The following is a 22,998-nucleotide window of genomic DNA, read 5'->3' as shown; positions in this document are numbered from 1 at the left end:
ACTGCTGACAAAGGCCTTAATGGCCGAAAGCTGTGATTGTGTGAATATTTTTATTCTGCCTATCGTGGCTCAGCATCTCTGCAATATGGTGAGTTGCAAATTTTCTTCTCTTGTACTCATACAGAAGAATGGAAAAGAAAATGGAGGAATTGTTTGGTGATGCCCTGTTTGCCTTATGAAAGGTAATGACACCAGAGAGACAATCCTGGCATTGTGCTTGGTATTGAAAGCAAGAATGAAGAAAAACCAAGACACACTCATAAGATTTGTTGTGCTGGGGATCTATTCAACAATGTGATCAATACAAACCTGGAAGAGCAGTTTGACAGAATGGACAGTGGTTTGAAAGGAGGCTATAAGATGAACATCAAGAAAAGCAAAATGACAATAATGGCATGTAGTCTAACTAAATAAGGTGATGCTGAGAGAATTAGATTATGAAGTGAGACACTTAAAGTAATAGATGAGTTTTGCTATTTGGGGAGAAAAATAACTGATGATGGTCGAAGTATGGAGGATATAAAATGTAGACTGACTATGGCAAGAAAAGCGTCTCTGCAGAAGAGAAATTTGTTAACATTGAGTATAGACTTAACTGTCAAGAAGTCTTTTCTAAAAGTATTTGTATGGAGTGTAGCTATGTATGTATGTGAAACAAGGATGATAAATAGTTCGGAGAAGAAGAGAATAGAAGCTTTCGAAATGTGGTGCTACAGAAAATGCTGAAGATTAGATGGGTAGATCGCATAACTAATGAGGAGGTACTGAATAGAATTGGGGAGAAGAGGAGTTTGTGGCACAACTTGACTAGAAGGAGGGATCGGTTGGTAGGACATGTTCTGAGGCACCACCAACTAACTAACTAACTAATTAGTTTGGAAGGCAATGTGGAGGGTAAAAATCATAGAGGGAGACCAAGAGTTGAATACATTAAGCAGATTCAGAAGGATGCAGGGTGCAATAGGCATTTGGAAATTAAGAAGCATCTACAGGATAGAGTAGCATGGAGAGCTGCATCAAACCAGTCTCTGGACTGAAGACCACAACCACAACAATCAGTCAATACAATTTTTATTTTTTGGTTGTCATCTTCTAAATATTGAAGTCATTACTAAATGCATTGACAAACCTATGCATTTCAGAACTGCTATCTTTTATATTTTTAATATTTACCAAAATATACTTGGATAAGAAACTTTTAGTGGCCAAGGTAGCATTCAATATTATTTACTCCTGATGATCAGTTTCATCTTCTGATTTTCAAATAAAGTTTGTTTTTATACTTCCTGTTCCAATATGACTGTATCACACCCGCCATATCAATATTATAGTGGATAAGTCAAAGTACATTTCACACAGGTTTGTTACATATAAAAAATACAATTAAAAACACTTTCTGTAACTAGGGATGACCACACATACAGAATTCCACTGATGCCTATTATATGATGATTTGCATAACAGTGCACACATGTGCACTGTTACGCAGTAGAGCATTTGACTGTTAAATGGTTAATTATGTCATTTTATGATCATAATATCCTTTTTCCTTCTTGAATTTCAGTATTCTTTTATAAAAACAGAAATGAATTCAAATAATTTTAAAGTCTGCTAAAATCCTCCACTCAAGTCATGTGATGCCTATGGTGTCACTGGCCAGCTTGCTGCTACTACTATCGTAAATCTAATTCACAGTGATATCTTGTTTTGGAATTTACATTTGAGAAAATTGGTTACAAAGGGTGTGTAGTATCACACTATACAAATACATCCATAAAAACTCTTGAAAAATTGTTTTTGTGTGTTCCAGAGATTGAGAAAGTGCGTAAAAATTGCTTGCACTGTACTGGCAAAATGCCACCATATCAACGCCAAAGTTCTCTTAACTCTCTGAAGTTAAAATTAATTTACTTGTCAGATACACTTTCTCGCTGTTACAAAGGAGGATTGCATAAGTCGAAAAATGTAAAGTCTTAGTAAAAATTATCATTCTACCCGCTTCCTTGCACAGCATTTGTAGATTGTTTGGATAGAGTTGTGGACTGTGAACTATTGAAGGATGAGATACATAGGCTGCTGATTCAAATCTAGCTTACAATGATATTTTAACTTATTTATGAAACATATTGACAGTCCTTTCATATGAAAACCAATTCACAATTACTAAACTTCACCACACTGATTACAGAGTATTATTGTGTTTTCCTTGGTGTTTACATGCACTTAATTTTTGCAATAGCTGTTCGCACATGTCACATTCAAAATGAAATTTTCTTTTTATTTTTGTACTTTCCAGCTAAAATCCTTATTGTTTAAGCTTTTGAAGTTCTATCATGTTGTAATATATGAGGTTAAGTATGCTTCACACATGACGTTAGTTTACACTTACAAATGGCATGCTTGTGTTACCTGCATGTTGTAAATGCTTTATATCTCTTTGCATACAAAACCTCATTGTCCTACACCTTGTTGTAGTGGGGGAGTATGGTGATACCTTCACTACTAACAATGCTTTCCAAAAAAGATAATATTTTGTATTTCTCAGACTAAGATTAATGTGAAGCTGCATACAATACATCCCACCATTGAAACAACTGCTACAATGAGATCTTGTTAACACAAATTTCATATCTCATGTAAAACTTTTAAAAATTTATGACCCCTCCAGGATTTGAACCTGTTTTCTTCTTATCCATAGTCACATACACTATCCAGTGGGGCACAGAGCATGTGCTGTATGTGACATCTTTCCTGTGTACCTTGTATACCTGAAGTCAGCACTAAGATATTCCACAAGAATAATTTTATTGTTCTTTGAGTTATATTTCATGACTGATAGTCAACAATCTAGATATAAGATATGGACCCATTAGCAAAAGTTCCACAATTCCTTAGTTTTGAGTGAGTTCAATAATGTTGCATGGAGGAGGGATAAGAATGTCCATCCTTGCACATATTGCTGCTTTAAATGAGAGGAGCATAATTTTACTAAGGTTTCCACTATCAGTCTTCACAAAATTTCTTTTTGTTGTTGCTTAAAAGTTGTAAATGCACTTTCCGTCATTAAATATCTTAATTATTTGCAGAAAAAGTTTGTAGATTCCTAGTAACTTTGGCTAACACTCCTGTGAAACATGTATAGCTTCATGTCACTGGAAATCTGTGGTGTCACCAGAGCTTCAGCCAATAATGAGCATTTTAAATTGCATGACCAAATCATGATATTTAATCTTTAATTACATAAAAATAAAAGAGATATTTTGTGAGAATATTCAGTGTAATAGCAATTTGAATGTTATAATTACTCAAATTAACAACAATCCAAATCATATTTTTAACATAGTAAAATAGCCTATTCAACATTTAACAAGCACTAGTGGAACATTGTGTGTGCACATCCATCCCTAGTTATACATGGTGCTTTTTAACAGTATTATTTTTATTTGTGACAAACCTGTTTTTATTTTTAACAAATGTGTGGGAATGTGCCACATCCTATCCACTAAAATGTCAACATGGCAGGTGTGGTACAGTCCTAATGGAACAGGACATAAAACAACAAAATTTGTTTGCTGAAACCAGTCATCAGAATAAATAATACTGAATGCGATCATGGTCATTAAAGGTCTTTTCAAAGCGAAACAGTTCACTCCTTCCCTTCCGTAGTTATGAGAAATTTCAATCACTGGATAAAACAAATTCAACTATTATTTTATTTCAGATTTTAGTTAATGGCGTTAATTTTTCATTTTAACAGAGAGAACCATTCACAATATACTCATTTAAAATGTGAAACTATAGATAGTGTTACATATTTCATGTATATAAAAATTATATCATACATACCACCTTCCACAGTAAGTGTAGTGAAGTTGTAATAAGCTATTGTTGAGCCTGCATTGTTGTGAGCTGTAACTCGAAGCCTATACTTTGTTGCAGGTGTAAGATCCAAAACACTGTAAACTCGTTCTGTTGGAAGCACATTGTTTGACACTAATGTCCAGTCTCGAGACCGTTCAGTATCATGGTATTCAATAATGAAATAGAGTATTGCACAACCACCATCACCCCAGGAATCCAACCAAATGGTCACAACTGTTGAATTGACAGTCAGCAACTGGCTCTGTTTAGGTTTCACCGGAACTGTAAACAAATGCATTTACACGCATAGCTATATTAGTCCTTTTTCAAGAAACACAACATTGTAACTTCCCTATTTCCTCATCTTAGCAAGTTATATACCTCATTTACAAATTTAACATTATAAATAAGAAGATATGTACCTGTTCCTTTTGTGTATGCATTCACAATATCACATGGAAGACCTGTACCTATCTTGTTGTAGGCTGTTATGTAGAGCTGATATCGTGTACCACACCATAAATTTTGTAGCAAGTGGGAATTTGCTCTTGATTCAATATGCAACTCCTCCCAGTCACCGTGGTCCCTTTTATAGTTAATCACATAGCCTGTAAATTTATATCCCATTGTAAATAACTGGACCAATAAATAATATAAACATGACATCAAGATATAAAATTTGCATGCTGTAGAGGAAAGTGTGCTGAGGGCATATCTTCACTGCACAGTACAAGAAAATATTACCCTTTAAGAATAATTATTAGAAAAACAGAGACAAACCTAATATTGGGCTTCCACCATTGTGGTTATCAGTCCATTGTAGCTGGAGGCTATCAGCATAAGATGCTATCACTGACAATGATGGAGGATCAGGTGGAACTGAAACCAATTTAACATTACACACTATAGCAGGTGTACACAAATTGTCGTAGTTTACTGGTATTCTTAGTTTTAAATCTAGTCAAATGAAGGATGAAGTGACTTTATTGGTGCACACTAATTAGAAACACATGGCACTAAAATAAGACAGCAGTAAGGATATAGTTTAAAATCTGCATTTTAAAAGTCCATTTACCATAACAAACTCCACTTGTGTACAAATAATATCTGTATCTCTGAAATAAAATATCTGAAGGATACAACACATGAAGCAGCATGTTGTAAAGTAAATGAAAAATACTTTATGTTCATGGTTTTTCCATTAATTCTTCATAGAAAAATACATATTTCAAATATGTCTGCTTGTGTCTGTGTATGTGCGGATGGATGTGTGTGTGTGTGTGTGTGTGTGTGTGTGTGTGTGTGTGTGTGTGTGCGAGTGTACATCTGTCCTTTTTTTCCCCTAAGGGAAGTCTTTCCGCTCCCGGGATTGGAATGACTCCTTACCCTCTCCCTTAAAACCCACATCCTTTCGTCTTTCCCTCTCCTTCCTGAAGAAGCAACCATCGGTTGCGAAAGCTAGCAATTCTGTGTGTGTGTTTGTGTGTTTTGTTCATGTGCCTGTCTGCCGGCGCTTTCCCGCTTGGTAAGTCTTGGAATCTTTGTTTTTAATATATATATATATATATATATATATATATATATATATATATATATATATATATATATATATATATATATATATATATATATATCCAGAGATTACATGGAAGGCAGGGGAGAGGGCCCACAGCCATACCCCAATCTGGATTGAGGGTGAGGACACCCTATCAACATTCCCCAGAACCTCAACTACTTCTTCCCCATTTGCTTCTCCTAGTCATACTCAACCCAACAAGCCCCTTCCTAGATGTTGACCTCCACTTCATAGTACCTCTGTCCATATTAAACCTAACCTAACCATCAGCAATACCTCCAGTTCAACAGCAGCCACCCATTCCATACCAAGAAGTCCCTTCCATACAGCCCAGCCACCCACGGTCGTCGCATCTGCAGTGACGAGCTGTCCCTCTCAAAAATATACCGAGGGTCCCACTGAAGCCTTCACAGACCGTAATTATCCTCTCATCCTTGTACAAAAACAAATCTCCCATCCTTATCTTTAAGTTTCCCACCACCTCCCTAAGTCCCACCTTCCACAGAGGAGCATTCCCCTCGTAACTGAGTACCATCCAGGACTCTACCAACTAAATTTCATTCTCCACAAGGGTTTCAACTACCTCTTGTCGTGCCCTGAAATGAGAAATGTCTTGCCCACTAGCCTTCCAACCCCTCACGTAGTAGTATTCTGCCATTCACGGAACCTACACAATATACTCATCCATTCCTACACAACCCCGGCTCCCAATCCCTTACCTCATGGCTCATACCTCTGTGATAGACCTAGATGCTAGATCTCTCTCATACATTCTCTCACCACTACCTACTCCAGTCCAGTCACAAACATCAGCTATCGCACCAACGGCAGGGCTACCTGTGAAACCTGCCATGTGATCTACACGCTAAGCTGCAACCACTGTGCTGCACTCTATGTGGACATGACAGCCAACAAGCTGTCTGTCTACATGAATAACCTGACAAACGAGGCCAATAAACAAGTGGACCATCCTGCTGCTGAATACGCTGTCAAACATGACATCCTTCATTTCAATGACTGCTCCACAGCCTGTGCCACATGGATAATTCCCACAAACACCAGCTTTTCTCAGCTGCACATGTGGAAACTTTCTACACAATATACCCTACATTCCCGTAATCCTCCTGGCCTCAACCCTTGTTAGTCATTGTCCTCACCTATCCAGCCCCTTCCCTGTTCCCATTCCAGCACTACACAGCCCTCATTCCACTGTCCCACCCAGTCATTTTACTTCTTTCTTTTTCTGCTACACCCCCCTCCCACCCCATCCCATCCCACCCCACCTCTACCCTGCTCTCCATCTAACCTCCAAACTGCACATAGCTGCCCTACTCTCTCTCCATCTCATCCGTCCTCACTCCCCAGCACCGCTTCACTGTCCACCACCCGTACCCTACTATCCCTCCCCCTTTCCCGTCCCAGCCTCCTCAATACTCCCACCCATTGCCACCTCCATACACTGGTGCTGCTGCTCGCAGTGTGGCATCAGTTGTCTGAGATTGTAGTAATGTGTATATGAGTTGCGTTTGTGTGAATGTGTGTGTGTGTGTGTGTGTGTGTGTGTGTGTGTGTGTGTGTGTGTGTGTGTGTGTGAGAGAGAGAGAGAGAGAGAGAGAGAGAGAGATAGAGAGAGAGAGAGAGTAATCTATTTTTGACTTGTGCCTATATGCGACTCAGCATCTCTGCTATATGGTGAGTAGCAACTTTCATTTTTATAATATTATTAGATTACATCCTGGATTTTCCAAAAAAAAAATTAATATTATTAACTGGCTTTGCAAACTCAGAGCTATACTGAAATTTAAATAAATTGTAATAAATCAGTTACAGATATATGTTTCTTTCCTAGAAATGATGTATTAACACATAAAACTCCATATATCTCCCCCCTTCCTTCACCATTCTGACTTTCCAAACCTACAAAAACATAGGTAAAAGCATGTGTGTGCTTGCACTCAAACACCCCCCTCCCCCCCCCCCCCCTCTCCATCACACACAAATATAGAAATATAGATTGCCCCTCATACGGTCTTGTAGCAGCAGCTGGCAAGTTGTAAGGCCTAAGGCATGAGTGGTATTTTCTGACCTCCTGTGTTGAAATATTAACTTCTCTTAAAATGTACCTGTAGACCTGGCAGGGTCAGGGGGGATTTTCACCTGCCTTGAGATGATTGGGTGTTTGTGTTGTCCTCATCATTTCATCATCGTTCATTAAAGTGATGAGATTGCTGGTAACCATGCAGCTGAGTGCCTCACGATCCAAAACATCATCATCATCCTTTGTTCTAGAGCCCCAAACAGGAGAGCACAATTTTACATCATCATCATCATCATCATCCTTTGTTCTAGAGCCCCAAACAGGAGAGCACAATTTTGAATCCCAGTGTGAACACACTGATTTAATTTTACAGATTTCATTACATCAACTGAGATTTTTTGGCTAAATACAATGTGGCATATTTAAGTCTGTATTGTGGCCATATTTAAGAAAATTTCCTGTTTGTATTAGGTTTACTATCAGCATAATGTGCTGCTTATAAAAATGCAAAAAGTGAACAAGTCACTCTACCCATAAGCTATGTTGTGGTCACTGTTTGCTTTATGGCTTTTAAATATTTCCCTGTATGTGGATTGTTTCATAACACACTGCACCATATTTCATTCTCAAGTCTTCTGACGATGTTCAGCTGTAAACTGTATACACTTGCAGCTGGCCAGAAGATTCTACACTGAAATATTGTACCAATAAGTTGTTGGAACTCCACTATAGAAGCACACCTCACAACTGATTCAGAGATTCAGCTGACTGCTATTGCCTCTCTGTATTTCCCAAATTCCACATTGGGTTTCCTGTGATGTGGGAGTAGCAACCTGGGAAAAAATAATGTAATGGAAACCATACAATGCAGCTATTCATAGCCAGTATGCCAGTATTTATATCCCTCTCCATTTTAGTTACATGGCCATTAGGTTATGGTCTAATGTATATTTCTGTGCCTAACATTTCGTCCCCTAATGCTGGAGACATCCTTTGGATTTTGTTAGTTGACTTTCCAACTCAAACAAGCTCAGCAAGCCAAACTGTTTATATGTAAGTGCGCAATGGTAGGGTTGTGACTCATCTGGCCACTGCCAAAGATCACTAATTATCACAGCATCTGTAACAGAGCTCGTACTGCAGAAGAGTTGGGGCTGTTTGCTTTATTTAGAACTAAGGCCCTCAAATTGCCTAATTTCAGACAGTCTTCATTTCTATTAAATTTGTTTTTATGTTACTGAATATTTGTGCACTCCCCAAAGTTGTAATTATAGGACCTTGATAAAACTTCAGTATCAAGTAATCGAGCTAAGTGATTCTCTTGTCCCAGTTCACAATCTGTGACTACTGATTTATACATTTTGTCCAGGACACTATTGCTCTTATGTTCATTAAACTGGGTGTAGGTGCTTCTTTTAGTAGTTTCTATGTACAGGAGAAAGAAAACTGGCATTCTACGGATCGGAGAGTGGAATGTCAGATCCCTTAATCGGGCACGTAGGTAAGAAAATTTAAAAAGGGAAATGGATAAGTTAAACTTAGATATAGTGGGAATTAGCAAAGTTCGATGGCAGGAGGAACAAGACTTTTGGTCACGTGAATACAGGGTCATAAATACAAAATCAAATGGAGGTAATGCAGGAGTAGGTTTAATAATGAATAAAAAAAAATAGGAGTGCGGGTAAGCTACTACAAACAGCATAGTGAACGCATTATTGTGGCGAAGATAGACACGAAGCCCATGCATACTACAGTAGTACAAGTTTACATGCCAACTAGCTCAGCAGATGATGAAGAAATTGATGAAACATATGATGAGATAAAAGAAATTATTCAGATAGTGAAGGGGGAAGAAAATTTAATAGTCATGGGTGACTGTAATTCGAGAGTAGGAAAAGGGAGAGAAGGAAACATAGTGGGTGAATAGGGATTGGGGGAGAGAAATAAAAGAGGAAGCCGTCTGGTAGAGTTTTGCACAGAGCATAACTTAATCATAGCTAACACTTGGAAGAGCAGTTGAACAGAATGGACAGTGTCTTGAAGGGAGGATATAAGATGAACATCAACAAAAGCAAAGCGAGGATAATGGAATGTAGTCAAATTAAGTCAGGTGATGCTGAGAGAATTAGATTAGGAAATGAGACACTTAAAGTAGTAAAGGAGTTTTGCTAGTTGGGAAGCAAAGTAACTGATGATGGTCGAAGTAGATGGGATATAAAATGTAGACTGGCAATGGCAAGGAAAGCATTTCTGAAGAAGAGAAATTTGTTAACATCGAGTATAGTTTTAAATGTCAGGAAGTCGTTTCTGAAAGTGTTTGTATGGAGTGTAGCTAGCCATGTATGGAAGTGAAACATGGACAATAAATAGTTTGGACAAGAAGAGAATAGAAGCCTTTGAAATGTGGTGCTACAGAAGAATGCTGAAGATTAGATGGGTAGATCATATAACTAATGAGGAAGTATTGAATAGGATTGGAGAGAAGAGGAGTTTGTGGCACAACTTGACAAGAAGAAGGGATCGGTTGGTAGGACATGTTCTGAGGCATCAGGGGATCACCAACTTAGTATTGGAGGGCAGCATAGAGGGTAAAAATCATAGAGGGAGACCAAGAGATGAATACACTAAACAGACTCAGAAGGATGTAGGCTGCAGTACGTATTGGGAGATGAAGAAGCTTGCACAGAATAGAGTAGCATGGAGAGCTGCATCAAACCAGTCTCAGGACTGAAGACCACAACAACAACATGTACGCTTCATTTCTTGAGCAAGGAATTTTGTGCACTGCCACTGTATCAAGTGGTGGGTGGTGGTCAGTGATCTCTATACAATCTGGATGTAAATCTGCTGTCTGTGACCACAGTGTTTTCCTGTACACCTTGAGAGTGTTTGCTCACATCACCTGCCATCTTCCAGTTAGGATAGAAAGTTTCACTTGCTATTAATGGAGTGTGTGTTGTGAGTGTAAAATGGTTATTTCTTACTCTGAATACAGCTTTAGGAATCGGTGGAGCAAGAAAGGTGACTTAACTTTCCCTCGATATTAAGTGAATGTCAAGAAATGACAAAAATCACATAAATATCTTTACCATCGCCTTACGCATGTTGCAAGGTTTGTTCTGTTTCAAACACATTTCCTTTGCAAAAATGTGACTTGTTGAAGCACTGCCACAAAACACAAAGGTTTAACACCTACATACAGTTTTTTGTGTGGACATCACTTCTTGGAAGAAGATTATTTTGTAAGGCCTGGTACATTGAGAAGACATCTCAAATCAGAAGCAGTGCCATCATCGTTTGCATTTCCAATGTTTTTAATGCCCAAGCACAAGCAACAAAGTTGGCATATGAGAATAACAACTGAACACCCTACTGCAGAATCTCACGATTATACTGGACAGATCAGTCACTTGAATTCTTAGGCACATAAATGTTGCATTTGTTTCCAAACAAGCACATTTTATCACTAGTATTCTCCAAGCTTGGTTTCACATCTGTACAACTAGGATTTGAATCTTGTTTCATTTCACTCAGAGTTAGAAGGCATCTAAGGAGTTTGAACTGAGACACAAATAGAAATGGTTGATATAGCCACTGAAATTGATAGTTTTTTTTAAATCAGTGCTGCATAGTAACAGATGAAAATTCTAGAGTATGCAGGAGAAAGTTACAAGAAGAGAAAAGAAAAACTTTTCAATGAAAGACATTATAAGAAAAAAAAAGATTCATCTAACAGAGAAGCTGAATGAATTCCTGAATCAACAAACAGGGACTCAGGTGGAACTAGTGTGTAATTTGTTAAATAATAATGTATCATCCACAGGAAATAGATACAGGACAGGCATTAAAACATTTGTTGGGACTCTGTATTTTTACTCCCCCAAGGCACATGAATAGTTACAGACATTAATGCCTCTGCTGCATAAATAATTGATTTCTCATTGGGCATTGACGGAATTGTGAACCTGGTTTTTTAGGTGGCATGTTACAGTAGCAGTGTTGAAGAACACATATACGCAAAAAATTAAGTTCATATTCAGTATTTTCAATGTACTACTGTGTACCTGGTTTCGATCTCCTTGTTAATACTTAATGTTTATGAGTTCATCTTATTATGAATGAGGAAAAAGTAGATAGATGTATGAAGATGTCTTTGGGACATTACTATGGAAATCTGTTAACTTTTATTACAGAAAAGCACTTTAAACTTCTTCATTTCATTGGAGTTCCTTTTTGGTACATGTGCATTAGTTACAACAAAAGAAGAGAATATAATTTTCATGTCAGTGTGAAATAACTTTGGCTATTAAATATTGTATCTGATAATAAAAATATTAAATTTTGTAAAATACTCCATATTTAGTTGTGGATATCCATGTACACATTTAAATAAACCCTATTATGTTTTCTCTGATGTAAAGATGTTACCAATGAGCTACAACCATTTTCTGAGTGCATGGGAGTCGACACATCCTGACCAACAAAGACAACCACACCTAAATCTCCAGCAAGATACAATGCAGGAGGTGTTCCTGGGAAATAAACAACATAAAAACTACCATTTTAGAAAGAATGCCATAAAAAAAGAAAAAAAAGAAAACAGGTAAATGTTTCAAATGCAATAAACTGTCATTGGATGAAAGACTACAGAAATGTTTTCTCCAAATATAATAAACCTGGCCATTATGCAAAAGGCTGCAGAAACCCTATGCCAAGGGAACAAGGTCAGAATCAGTATAAATTGAGAGGGCATGTCCTGATAAACAAAACTGCTTCACCAGTAGTAAGCAAGCATATAGAGGAACGTGTGAGGATTTTAGATTTTGCTGCTACTGATCACATGTGTATCCAAACTGAATGGTTTACTAACTACAGTTCATTTGGCAGTGAAGCTCCTATCTGTGTTGGTGATGGCAGCTTTATTAGCTTTATTCCATCACAAAAAATGATGAAATAAACATTTTAGGCTTTGATGGAGAAAGCTGGAGTGAGAAACACCTGTAAAATGTTTTATATGTGGCTGGGACTCAGTTGAGTTTATTCTCACTTGGGGCAGTTCTTGATAAGGAAATTACAACATGCAGATGTTTCAAGAGAGAAACATGTTGTTGGAATGGGAGTTTGTGATCAAAAGTTGTTCAGGATGAAGTTTAACATTTTGTTGAGTGTAAATGAGACTGCTGCTATGGTCTTCAGTCCACAGACTGGTTTGATGTAACTCTCCATGCTACCCCTATCCTGTGCAAGTCTCTTCATTTCTGAGTAACTACTGCAATCTACATCCTTCTGAATCTGCTAAGTGTATTCATCCCTTGGTCTCCCTCTATGATTTTTATCATCAACACATCTCTCCATTACTGTTGATGCTATTAGGTAAGTGACCATAGACTTTTGTGGCAGCATATCTTATCCCCTTCTGAGCCAAAGTTAGATTTAACCTTGGGTAGTGAAGATCATCCTTTCTCCTAGTGTTGTAGCCATGTACACGGCTATTACTTTTGAATTCGTTCAGATTGTTAATAAAAAATTCCAAAAGTGAATATATATATAGTGAAGATATCAAGCGGGAAAGTGCCGGTAGACAGGCACAATAAAATAACACACAAACACACACACAAAATTTCTAGCTTTCGTAACCAACGGCTGCTTCTTCAGGAAAGAGGGAAGGAGAGGAAAAGACGAAAGGATGTGGGTTTTGGAATCTTTGTTTTTAATATATTTTTCCCATGTGGAAGTTCCTTTCTATTTTATATATTTTGTGAGGCTACGGTGAAGATCTCTAGCTCTTTAAGTAAGTGTCTGCAGGATGATCTTGGATGAGCTCCAGCAATTATTCTGATTACAAGCTTTTGTGCAATGAGCACTCTTTTATTTAATGATGAGTTACCCCAGAATATGATGCCATATGAAAGCAGAGAATGAAAATAAGCATGGTAAACTAATTTACTGAGATGTATATCGCCAGACTTTGCAATAACCCAAATAGCATAAGTAGCCGAACTCAAACGTTTCTGCAGATCCTAAGTGTGTTTTATCAAGTTCAACCCCTCATCAATGCATACACCTAGAAATTTAGAATATTCTACCTTAGCTACCAATTTCTGATCAAAGTCTATATTTATTAATGATGTCATTCCATTTACTCTGTGGAGCTATATATACTGTGTTTTGTCAAAGTTTAATGAGAGCCCATTTGCAGAGAACCACTTAATGATTTTCTGAAAAACATCATTTATAATTTCACTAGTTAATTCTTGTCTGTTAGGTGTGATAGCTCTACTTGTATCATCGGCAAAAAGTACCAGCTTTGAATCTTCGTGAATATAGAATGACAAGTCATTAATATACACTCCTGGAAATGGAAAAAAGAACACATTGACACCGGTGTGTCAGACCCACCATACTTGCTCCAGACACTGCGAGAGGGATGTACAAGCAATTATCACACGCACGGCACAGTGGACACACCAGGAACCGTGGTGTTGGCCGTCGAATGGCGCTAGCTGTGCAGCATTTGTGCACCGCCGCCGTCAGTGTCAGTCAGTTTGCCGTGGCATACGGAGCTGCATCGCAGTCTTTAACACTGGTAGCATGCCGCGACAGCGTGGACGTGAACCGTATGTGCAGTTGACGGACTTTGAGCGAGGGCGTATAGTGGGCATGCGGGAGGCCGGGTGGACGTACCGCCGAATTGCTCAACACGTGGGGCGTGAGGTCTCCACAGTACATCGATGTTGTCGCCAGTGGTCAGCGGAAGGTGAATGTGCCCGTCGACCTGGGACCGGACCGTGGGACGCACGGATGCACGCCAAGACCGTAGGATCCTACCCAGTGCCGTAGGAAACCGCACCGCCACTTCCCAGCAAATTAGGGACACTGTTGCTCCTGGGGTATCGGCGAGGACCATTCGCAACCGTCTCCATGAAGCTGGGCTATGGTCCCGCACACTGTTAGGCCGTCTTCCACTCACGCCCCAACATCGTGCAGCCCGCCTCCAGTGGTGTCGCAACAGGCGTGAATGGAGGGACGAATGGAGACGTGTCGTCTTCAGCGGTGAGAGTCGCTTCTGCCTTGGTGCCAATGATGGTCGTATGCGTGTTTGGCGCCGTGCAGGTGAGCGTCACAATCAGGACTGCATACGACCGAGGCACACAGGGCCAACACCCGGCAACATGGTGTGGGGAGCGATCTCCTACACTGGCCGTACACCTCTGGTGATCGACGAGGGGACACTGAATAGTGCACAGTACATCCAAACAGTCATCGAACCCATCGTTCTACCATTCCTAGACCGGCAAGGGAACTTGCTGTTCCAACAGGACAATGCACGTCCGCATGTATCCCGTGCCACCCAACGTGCTCTAGAAGGTGTAAGTCAACTACCCTGGCCAGCAAGATCTCCGGATCTGTCCCCCATTGAGCATGTTTGGGACTGGATGAAGCGTCGTCTCACGCGGTCTGCACGTCCAGCACGAACGCTGGTCCAACTGAGGCGCCAGGTGGAAATGGCATGGCAAGCCGTTCCACAGGACTACATCCAGCATCTCTACGATCATCTCCATGGGAGAATAGCAGCCTGCATTGCTGCGAAAGGTGGATACACACTGTACTAGTGCCGACATTGTGCATGCTCTGTTGCCTGTGTCTATGTGCCTGTGGTTCTGTCAGTGTGATCATGTGATGTATCTGACCCCAGGAATGTGTCAATAAAGTTTCCCCTTCCTGGGACAATGAATTCACGGTGTTCTTATTTCAATTTCCAGGAGTGTATATTAAGAACAGCAGAGGACCCCAAGACCAAACCTTGCAGCACTCCATTCTTGATTGTTCCCCAGTTTGAGAAATCACCAGTTTTTTGCATATTATGTGAACTACTTATTTCAACTTTCTGCACTCTTCCAGTTAGGTAGCTTATCTAGGAGTATTCCATGATTTAGACAATCAAAAGCCTTTGATAGATCACAAAAAATTCCAACGGGTGACTTCCGGTTACTCAGAGCATTTAATATTTCATTAGTGAAAATATATATAGCATTTTCTGTTGAAAAACCCTTCTGGAAACCAAACTGACATTTTGTTAAAACTTCAGTTTTACAAAGGTGTGAAGCTTCTCTACAATATATTACTTTTTCAAGAATTTTGGATAAGGCAGTCAGAAGAGAGATTGGGTGATAGTTGTTGACGTCAGATGTTGAAATGGTTCAAATGGCTCTGAGCACTATGGGACTCAACTTCTGAGGTCATTAGTCCCCTAGAACTTAGACCTACTTAAACCTAACTAACTTAAGGACATCACACACATCCATGCCCGAGGCAGGATTCGAACCTGGGGCCGTAGCGGTCACCCAGTTCCAGACTGTAGCGCCTAGAGCCGCTCGGCCACTCCGGCTGGCTGACATCAGATGTATCCCCTTTTTTATGTAGTGGTTTAACAATGGCATACTTCAGTCTATCTGGGAAAATACCTTGGTTCAGAGAACTATTACATATGTGGCTAAGAATCCCACTTATTTCTTGGGAACAAGCTTTTATTATCCTGCTGGAAATGCCATCAATTCCATGTGAGTTTTTATTCTTGAGAGAGATTATTATCTTCCTAATTTCAGGAGGAGAGGTGCATGGAATTTCAAGTGTATCAAATAGTGTGGGTAAGGCCTCTTCCATTAACTTCCTTGCTTCTTCTAATGAACATTTAGATCCTATTTTCTTTACATCATTTAAAAATGATTATTCAAAATGTTTTCGACTTTCAGCTTGTTGTTTATCAAGTTGCCATTCACTTTGATGGTGACGCCATCATCCTGTACTCTTGGTTGCCCTGTCTCCCTTGTAATAATATTCCAAATTGTTTTGATTTTGTTATCAGACATGATTCACATGCTTCTGCACTTTTTAATAACCTTTATTAATGTAGCAAAGTAGTTTTTATAAAATTTGGCTGTTTCTGGGTCATTACTCTTTCTTGTTGTTAGATACAGTTCCCTTTTGTGGTTACAAGATATTTTTATTCTTTTGTAAGCCAAGGTTTTTTGGATGGTTTCTTATAAATTGATTTAACTACTTTCTTGGGTAAACAGTTTTCAAATTCTCTTACAAGTGTATCATGAAATAATTATATCATGTATCATTTTAAATTAGCATCCGGTTCCTTGTACACCTTATCCCCATCTAATTGCTGAAGATTTTCTTTGAAATTTCTAATTGTTGAATCATCAATTGAATGCACAACTTTGGAGGGTAGTTTTGAATTACTGAATGGAGCTATGTCATATACTGTAACTAGCTGAGCATCATGATCAGAAAGGCCTTTCTCAACGGGACAAGACTTTATGTTTTTAAACCTGTCTTGGTCTATAAAAGTGTTATCTATCAATGTGGTGCTGTCCTTTACTACCCAAGTAGGAAAATTAATGACAGATGTCAAATTGAAAGAACCGAGCAAGACTTCAAGGTCATTCTTCCTATTACACTCTTTCAGTGAATCAACACTGACATTCCCACAAATAATAATTTGCTTTCCCCTATCTGGCAGATAGCACAACAAGGCATCCAAGTTTTCCAGGAATAAATGAAAGTTTCCTGAAGGGGACCTATATACTGTTACAATTATAAAAGAGCCCTCCTTCAGTTTAAGCTGACAGGCACATGCTTCTATATGCTGCTCTAGATAGAACTTTTTTTGTATCTAAGCTTTCTACACAGTGATAACTTTTGACATATATGGCAACTCCTCCTCTCACCTTATTCTTTCTATTCATACATGCAGCTAGTTTATAACCACTGATATTTACCTTTTCCATATCAGATACAATGTAATGCTCAGACAGACATAGTATATCTATTACATTATAAGATTCAATGTCATCTAAACAAACCAGGAGCTCATCTACTTTATTCTTCAATCCCGGGATATTTTGGTGAAAAATGGTAACATTATTTTTTACTTTACTTTTGTGAGAATCTACTTCTTTCTTTAATCCATCAATATTTTGGTTAAATATGGTAACATCATTATTTACTTCCCTGTTGTGAGAATTTTGTGAGTTTTGGACCTCTTTAGCACCTACCTGCCTGAACTTCTCATTGGACACTGATATTAGTCTAAAAATGAGGTACATCCATAAGTACTAGTGTCCCCCCTTATGGAATTCCCTAACAACCCTGCCAGTTTACTCTTCCCTTTCCTATTGAGACAAATTCAATTTAGAGAGAAGATAAAAGCTTAGTATTGTGGGTAAAATTCATAAGTTGCCCTTCTGCTAAAGTGATTCACAGCCAACAAATACAGGTGACCTGATTCACAGTGATTTGTGTGTCCTTATGCAAGTTAATTCGATTGGTGGTTTTTAGGACTTTCTTTTTTTAAAAAAATGACTATTTCCTTTGGTGAACTGAGTATTTCTTAAAACATTTATCTGAAGTGGCTAAAGACCTGGAATATTTCTTAAAGATCAGTGAAAGCAAACTGAGCAAGTGATCAGAACTGATAAGTGACTAGAATTAATTAATGCAGAATCAAGGGATAATGCATAAAAACAGTGGCCTACAGTCCCCAAGTGCAGCTGAATGTGAGAACAGAACCTTGGTGGAGACTGCAAGGACAATAAAAGCTTCATCCAAGTGGACTATCGGTTGAAGCCACAAACATGGCTACTTTTCAAAATATCCACGGGTGTACAGCCGGTCTATAGTGTCCAACGGGCACAATATTTCGGTGATCAAACATGTCGCCATCATCAGGTGAACTGACGGATGATGGCGACATGTTTGATCGCCGAAATATTGTGCCCGTTGGACACTATAGACTGGCAGTACACCCGTGGATATTTTGATTATCAAATACGCCGGGAGAAACTCAAGAATCACATGGCTACTTTTATTTTGAATACAACTAGCACAAACATTGTCTATCTCAAATCACCTTATAAATTATGAACTGGATTGAACTGCCATGGTCAAACTGAGAATATTTAGAAAGATGATTTACACACTTCTCAAATGCTAGACAGCAGAAATGGGATTCCAAAGATGTAAAAGATTTTCTGGTTGGATATGATAAGAGGTAAAAGGGTATTGTGTTTTGTTCCCTTGTGAAGATAAAATTCAAATAGATTATTATGTTGCTTTTGTGAACAAATTGTACAAGAACTGTCAAGCTGAGAAAATTATCAATAAAGAAGATGAAGCATTCTTAATATCTGAAACCACTGACTAACTCATAAAGAAAGCCTGAATCAGGCAGAAGAAGAATCTGAAGGAGAACCACATTCTGAAAACATCTTTACTAAAAGGAATGTCAATGAAGACTTCTCAGAACCTGTGAATCAAATAGGAGGAAACCTACGAGAGAGGGCAAACATCAAAAAGCCCATTAGATATTCCAATTGCAATGCAAACTCTGCAGAAGTGATACAGTGTTATGAACCCATCTCATACCAAGATGCAATGGACTAAGACAACTCAAAAAATTCGAAATTGGCCATACACAAAGAAATGATTCACTTAATATTAACAAAACTATGATCGTAACTGAACCCCCCCCCCCCCCAAAAAAAAAAAAAAAAAAAAAAAAAATACGTGACAATAGACACGTATTCAAAATGAAGGGCAAAACAGATGGAACTGGAACTGTGGATAGATTTAAAACTTGACTTGGTGTTAGATGACTTTGAAAGAGGCATGGCATGGACTATTCTGAAAATTTCAGCCCAATGGTACAATGTGACTCCATAAGAATAATCTTCGCTATCCCAGCATCCTAAGATATGGACATGTGACTGCTCGATATTGAAACTGACCTTAACGCAGTGAAGTCAATACCTAGAAACACAGGTGGTCGGAAATAGTCTGGGGAGCTTGTAGGGTGTTGCAGGGAAGATTGTGCTGAGTGATCATTTTTAAGAAAAGATTTGTTACACTAGGCCATTTCTGAGTGTTTAGCATTGAATTTAGCCAGCCATGTTACTGTGCATGCAAATTCAGCCAGCTTGCCAGATACAATTAGTGTCAGCTGTTCTCATAGCATAAATGGCAGGTCATGAGACAGCTGAATCTTTGACTTGGGTTCAGTCCTTACTATCATTCCATGTCCAATTTTTGTGTCACTCTCTCGTTCAGTTTTAGGAAACCAAATGAAGAGTATACTTAGTGACACTGTTTCTGAGAGGACACTCGAATTTGCACACACAGTGGTTTGATTGCCTAACTTCAATGCAAAATAACTTGGAAACAGTATAATGTACTGAATTTTTTCCTTAACAATTATTTCCCAGCACAACCTACTCTGCAACACCCTTACAAGATTTTCAGCCTGTTTCTGACTACCCTGCACATGAGAATGGTACCAAAAGAATATGCAAGCTGAAGAAAAGTATGCATGGACTCAAACAAGCATCTAGTGTATAGAATCAACAATTCACCAGTGCACTAAACAAATTCGGCCAGATGGCAATAGACATAGATCCCTGCATTTATGTGAATGACCACCCTAGCTATTCACGCTAATAATGGCCTGGTTCTACCAATATATAGAGAAGTCATCAATCTGTTGCTGAATAATTTGGAGTAGGAATCTGATGTAACTACCTCAGTTTGCAAACAGAGCAGTTTCAAGATAGCCCTGTCTTCATAAATCATTAAGCATGTGTGGGGGCTATGCTGGAAGAGTACAACATGGCAAATGTAAATGGTGTGGCAATACCTGCTGATTGTGGTCAAGAGTACCCTGAGCTGAGACTCAGTTCAAAAAATTATCAATGCACCATATAGCTAGAGTTAACATTACTTTTGCACTGCACAAAGCTAGTCAGCACCTCAGAAAACTAGAATAAGACACTCTGGAAAGTTGAGAAGAGAACTTTAAACTACCAAAAGGTAACAGTCTCTTACAGCTTATATTACTCAAGAAGTTAGGATAATTGTTTGTCTGTTGTAAATGATTCAGACTATGCAGGGGTTTGTTTGTACTTGGAAATAAACCACAGGTTTTGTTGTTAAACTTGGATCTCACAGAGTCAGAAGGTGGTAGGTAGCCTTGTCAGCAACAGAAGCAGAATGTGTAGCTTCCTGTCAAGCTGTAAAAGAAACCATGTGCATCCAGTCAATTTTGAAAAATATTAAGAGGCTAAAAGAATAACTACCACCTTTTGCATGGGCTGTCAAAGTGCCATCTAGTTGCTCAAGAACCTTGGGAATCATTAGTGAACAAAAGTCGTTGATGTGAAGTATAATTTTATAGAAGGAAAATTCACCTTGGGCATCTTCAACCAGGAACATGTCAGCTCTGCAGGTCAGCAAGCAGATATTCTCATCAAGCCAGTCAGCAGGAGCAACTTCGATAAACTAAGTCAGCTACTTTCTGTTGTCAATATTTAACATATTAGACACAAAACACAATGAAAGTGTTAAACATTGGTCAATTGAAGTGGGTGTGTTTAATAATCAATTTAAAATGTTTTGTTTTGTTTTGTTTGTTTCTCTGATAGCCGTAAACAGTGTTACACTTTTACAGTCGTATTTGGCACAGAGTCAAGTTGTTTACGCTGTGCTGCAATCTGGGAGTTACACAATGAACTCAGTGTGGTACAGAGACCGCCTTCTTCTTGTGATGCGTGTGCATTATTAATCGCATTTTTGAATCCATGTAGTGGATAAGGCATACTCATTATTCTACAGTGAGAATCAGTGCTGTTTACTGTGACTCCTATATCAGTGATAATGATTTCTTGGATTTCCCTACAACTATCTTTTATGGAAAGCAAATGTCAGATGCAACTAAAGCAATGTTTAAAATAAGTTCTTCCTCCACTCCACAGAAATGTTTTAGTTCATCATGTGTTGTATTTAGAAACACTGATTTACCTCTCACATGAACTGAGTAAACAATTTCATCTTTTCCATGCTGGTTCTCCACTGAGCATGTATAATTCCCTTCATCAGTGCGCTGAATATCTTTTATTACAAGGGAACCATTCTTGTTTACCTGCAACATACATCAAAACAAAGTTCAGTAATAAATGTAGGTGAGTTTACACAATGAACATTTGTTGTTAAGTTTACCTGCTTCCTTCCATTTGGTTCTAATACTTTGTCATACACACGCCACATAAACTGAGGAGTAGGAGCACCAACTTTCCTACATGGAAGATTTATATCTTGCTTCCAAGGAGTGATAATTGTACGACTGAATGAAACTATCCGTGCGGGGACTGCAATAAAAACATTGTTGTATTGTAAGTTAGTATAGCTATGGAACCATGTCAATGATGCAGTTTTTATTGCTAATAAAATAGCAGCTCTGTGTAAATGTCTTATGTGTGCAGTCACACTTGAGCATATAACTAATGTAAGGTTAAGATGTGCTTGTACTTCAGCACTTAAGTTGTAAACATGTGAACATAACAAAAATGTTATTAAATCACAAGATGATTTAGATAGTGATCATGGAACATTTCATACAGTCATCCACAGAAGCAAAGTCTTCTGCACCAGAATGCTAAAATGATTCTCAGAAATGTTTTAAAAAAGTGATACTGGCAAATTTTAATTTATAAGCAAATGCAGTTGTTCTTTAGTATAGAAAGTACATTCCATACAGAAACCATTGACAACTGTTAAAATGGCTGCTGCTTATATTTAATCTGGTACTATTCATACAACATGTTTTGCATTTAACAGCTAAAAATAATATTCAGACTTATTAAACATGATCAAAAGCAAGTTCTACAAGGGCTTCAAAGGGTTAATGTCAGATACATGGGTACATATATATTCAACAACTGCCACAGCAAAATTAAATATGATACAGGAAACGTAGTAGACTTTAAGACTGAATGAAAGAACTTTCTGTTGGGCCTCCATTGAAGGGTATCTTCACAAAAACCATTAAAAAACTAAGAGTTTTAGGTTATTTCATTTTAGGTTATTTTATAATTAAAATTAGCAATGTAATTCAATACTCTTTCATAATGTTACCTCATTTCACAGTATTGTACTCAAATGAAATAAAATGTACATTTTTGACTTCTTCCCACATCCCAGAGGTGAAGTTTCACCTTTGTCTACTCTCATCCTTGCCATTTGGGTCCAACTAATCTTGGTGCCTGAGTGACTTTCATTTCTTTTTTATCCTTCACCACACTGTCTCCCTCTCTCTCTCTCTCGCCCTCCTCTCCTAGAATGGAACTAATAGTTCTGAAAGCTAGATGATGTCATTACTTTTACTTTACTTTTATGAGTATCGACTGGCAGTACTAAATGTTTTTCCTCCTGCAGCCACCAATTCTGTCTCATATTTGTTAGTTTTCTTGTTAAAATTTTCCTGTGATACAAAATAGTTTCATTTTGCTTCTTAATATGTTTACAATAATTATATGTACAATTTGATCACAGGAGAAAACAGCCAATATTTTTTTAAATAATAACATAAGTGGATAAACATTAACCATAGTTAGTTGATTTATGCCACACTAAAACATTTTACTATGGCTACATCGATGTGCTATTTTATTTGTACTTCTTGGCT

General features: G+C 38.3%; 1 protein-coding gene across 1 annotated transcript in view; it reads right to left on the bottom strand.

Annotated features, from left to right (window-relative positions):
* LOC126273226 (Down syndrome cell adhesion molecule-like protein Dscam2) overlaps window positions 1-22,998 on the bottom strand; it is a 376,826-nt gene that overhangs the window by 61,508 nt on the left and 292,320 nt on the right. The window contains exons 25-29 of the mRNA XM_049976769.1: window positions 21,534-21,682; window positions 21,336-21,456; window positions 4,642-4,740; window positions 4,284-4,469; window positions 3,847-4,143 (exon numbers count right to left, since the gene is read on the bottom strand). Of these exons, the coding sequence (XP_049832726.1) occupies window positions 3,847-4,143; window positions 4,284-4,469; window positions 4,642-4,740; window positions 21,336-21,456; window positions 21,534-21,682 (852 nt within the window). The remainder of the gene's footprint in view (window positions 1-3,846; window positions 4,144-4,283; window positions 4,470-4,641; window positions 4,741-21,335; window positions 21,457-21,533; window positions 21,683-22,998) is intronic.

Source organism: Schistocerca gregaria, chromosome 5 (genome assembly GCF_023897955.1).
Source record: "Schistocerca gregaria isolate iqSchGreg1 chromosome 5, iqSchGreg1.2, whole genome shotgun sequence".
Classification (NCBI taxonomy): Eukaryota; Metazoa; Arthropoda; class Insecta; order Orthoptera; family Acrididae; genus Schistocerca; species Schistocerca gregaria.
The sequence above is the reverse complement of the archived record's forward strand: the minus strand, read 5'-3'. Positions and strand labels throughout refer to the sequence as shown.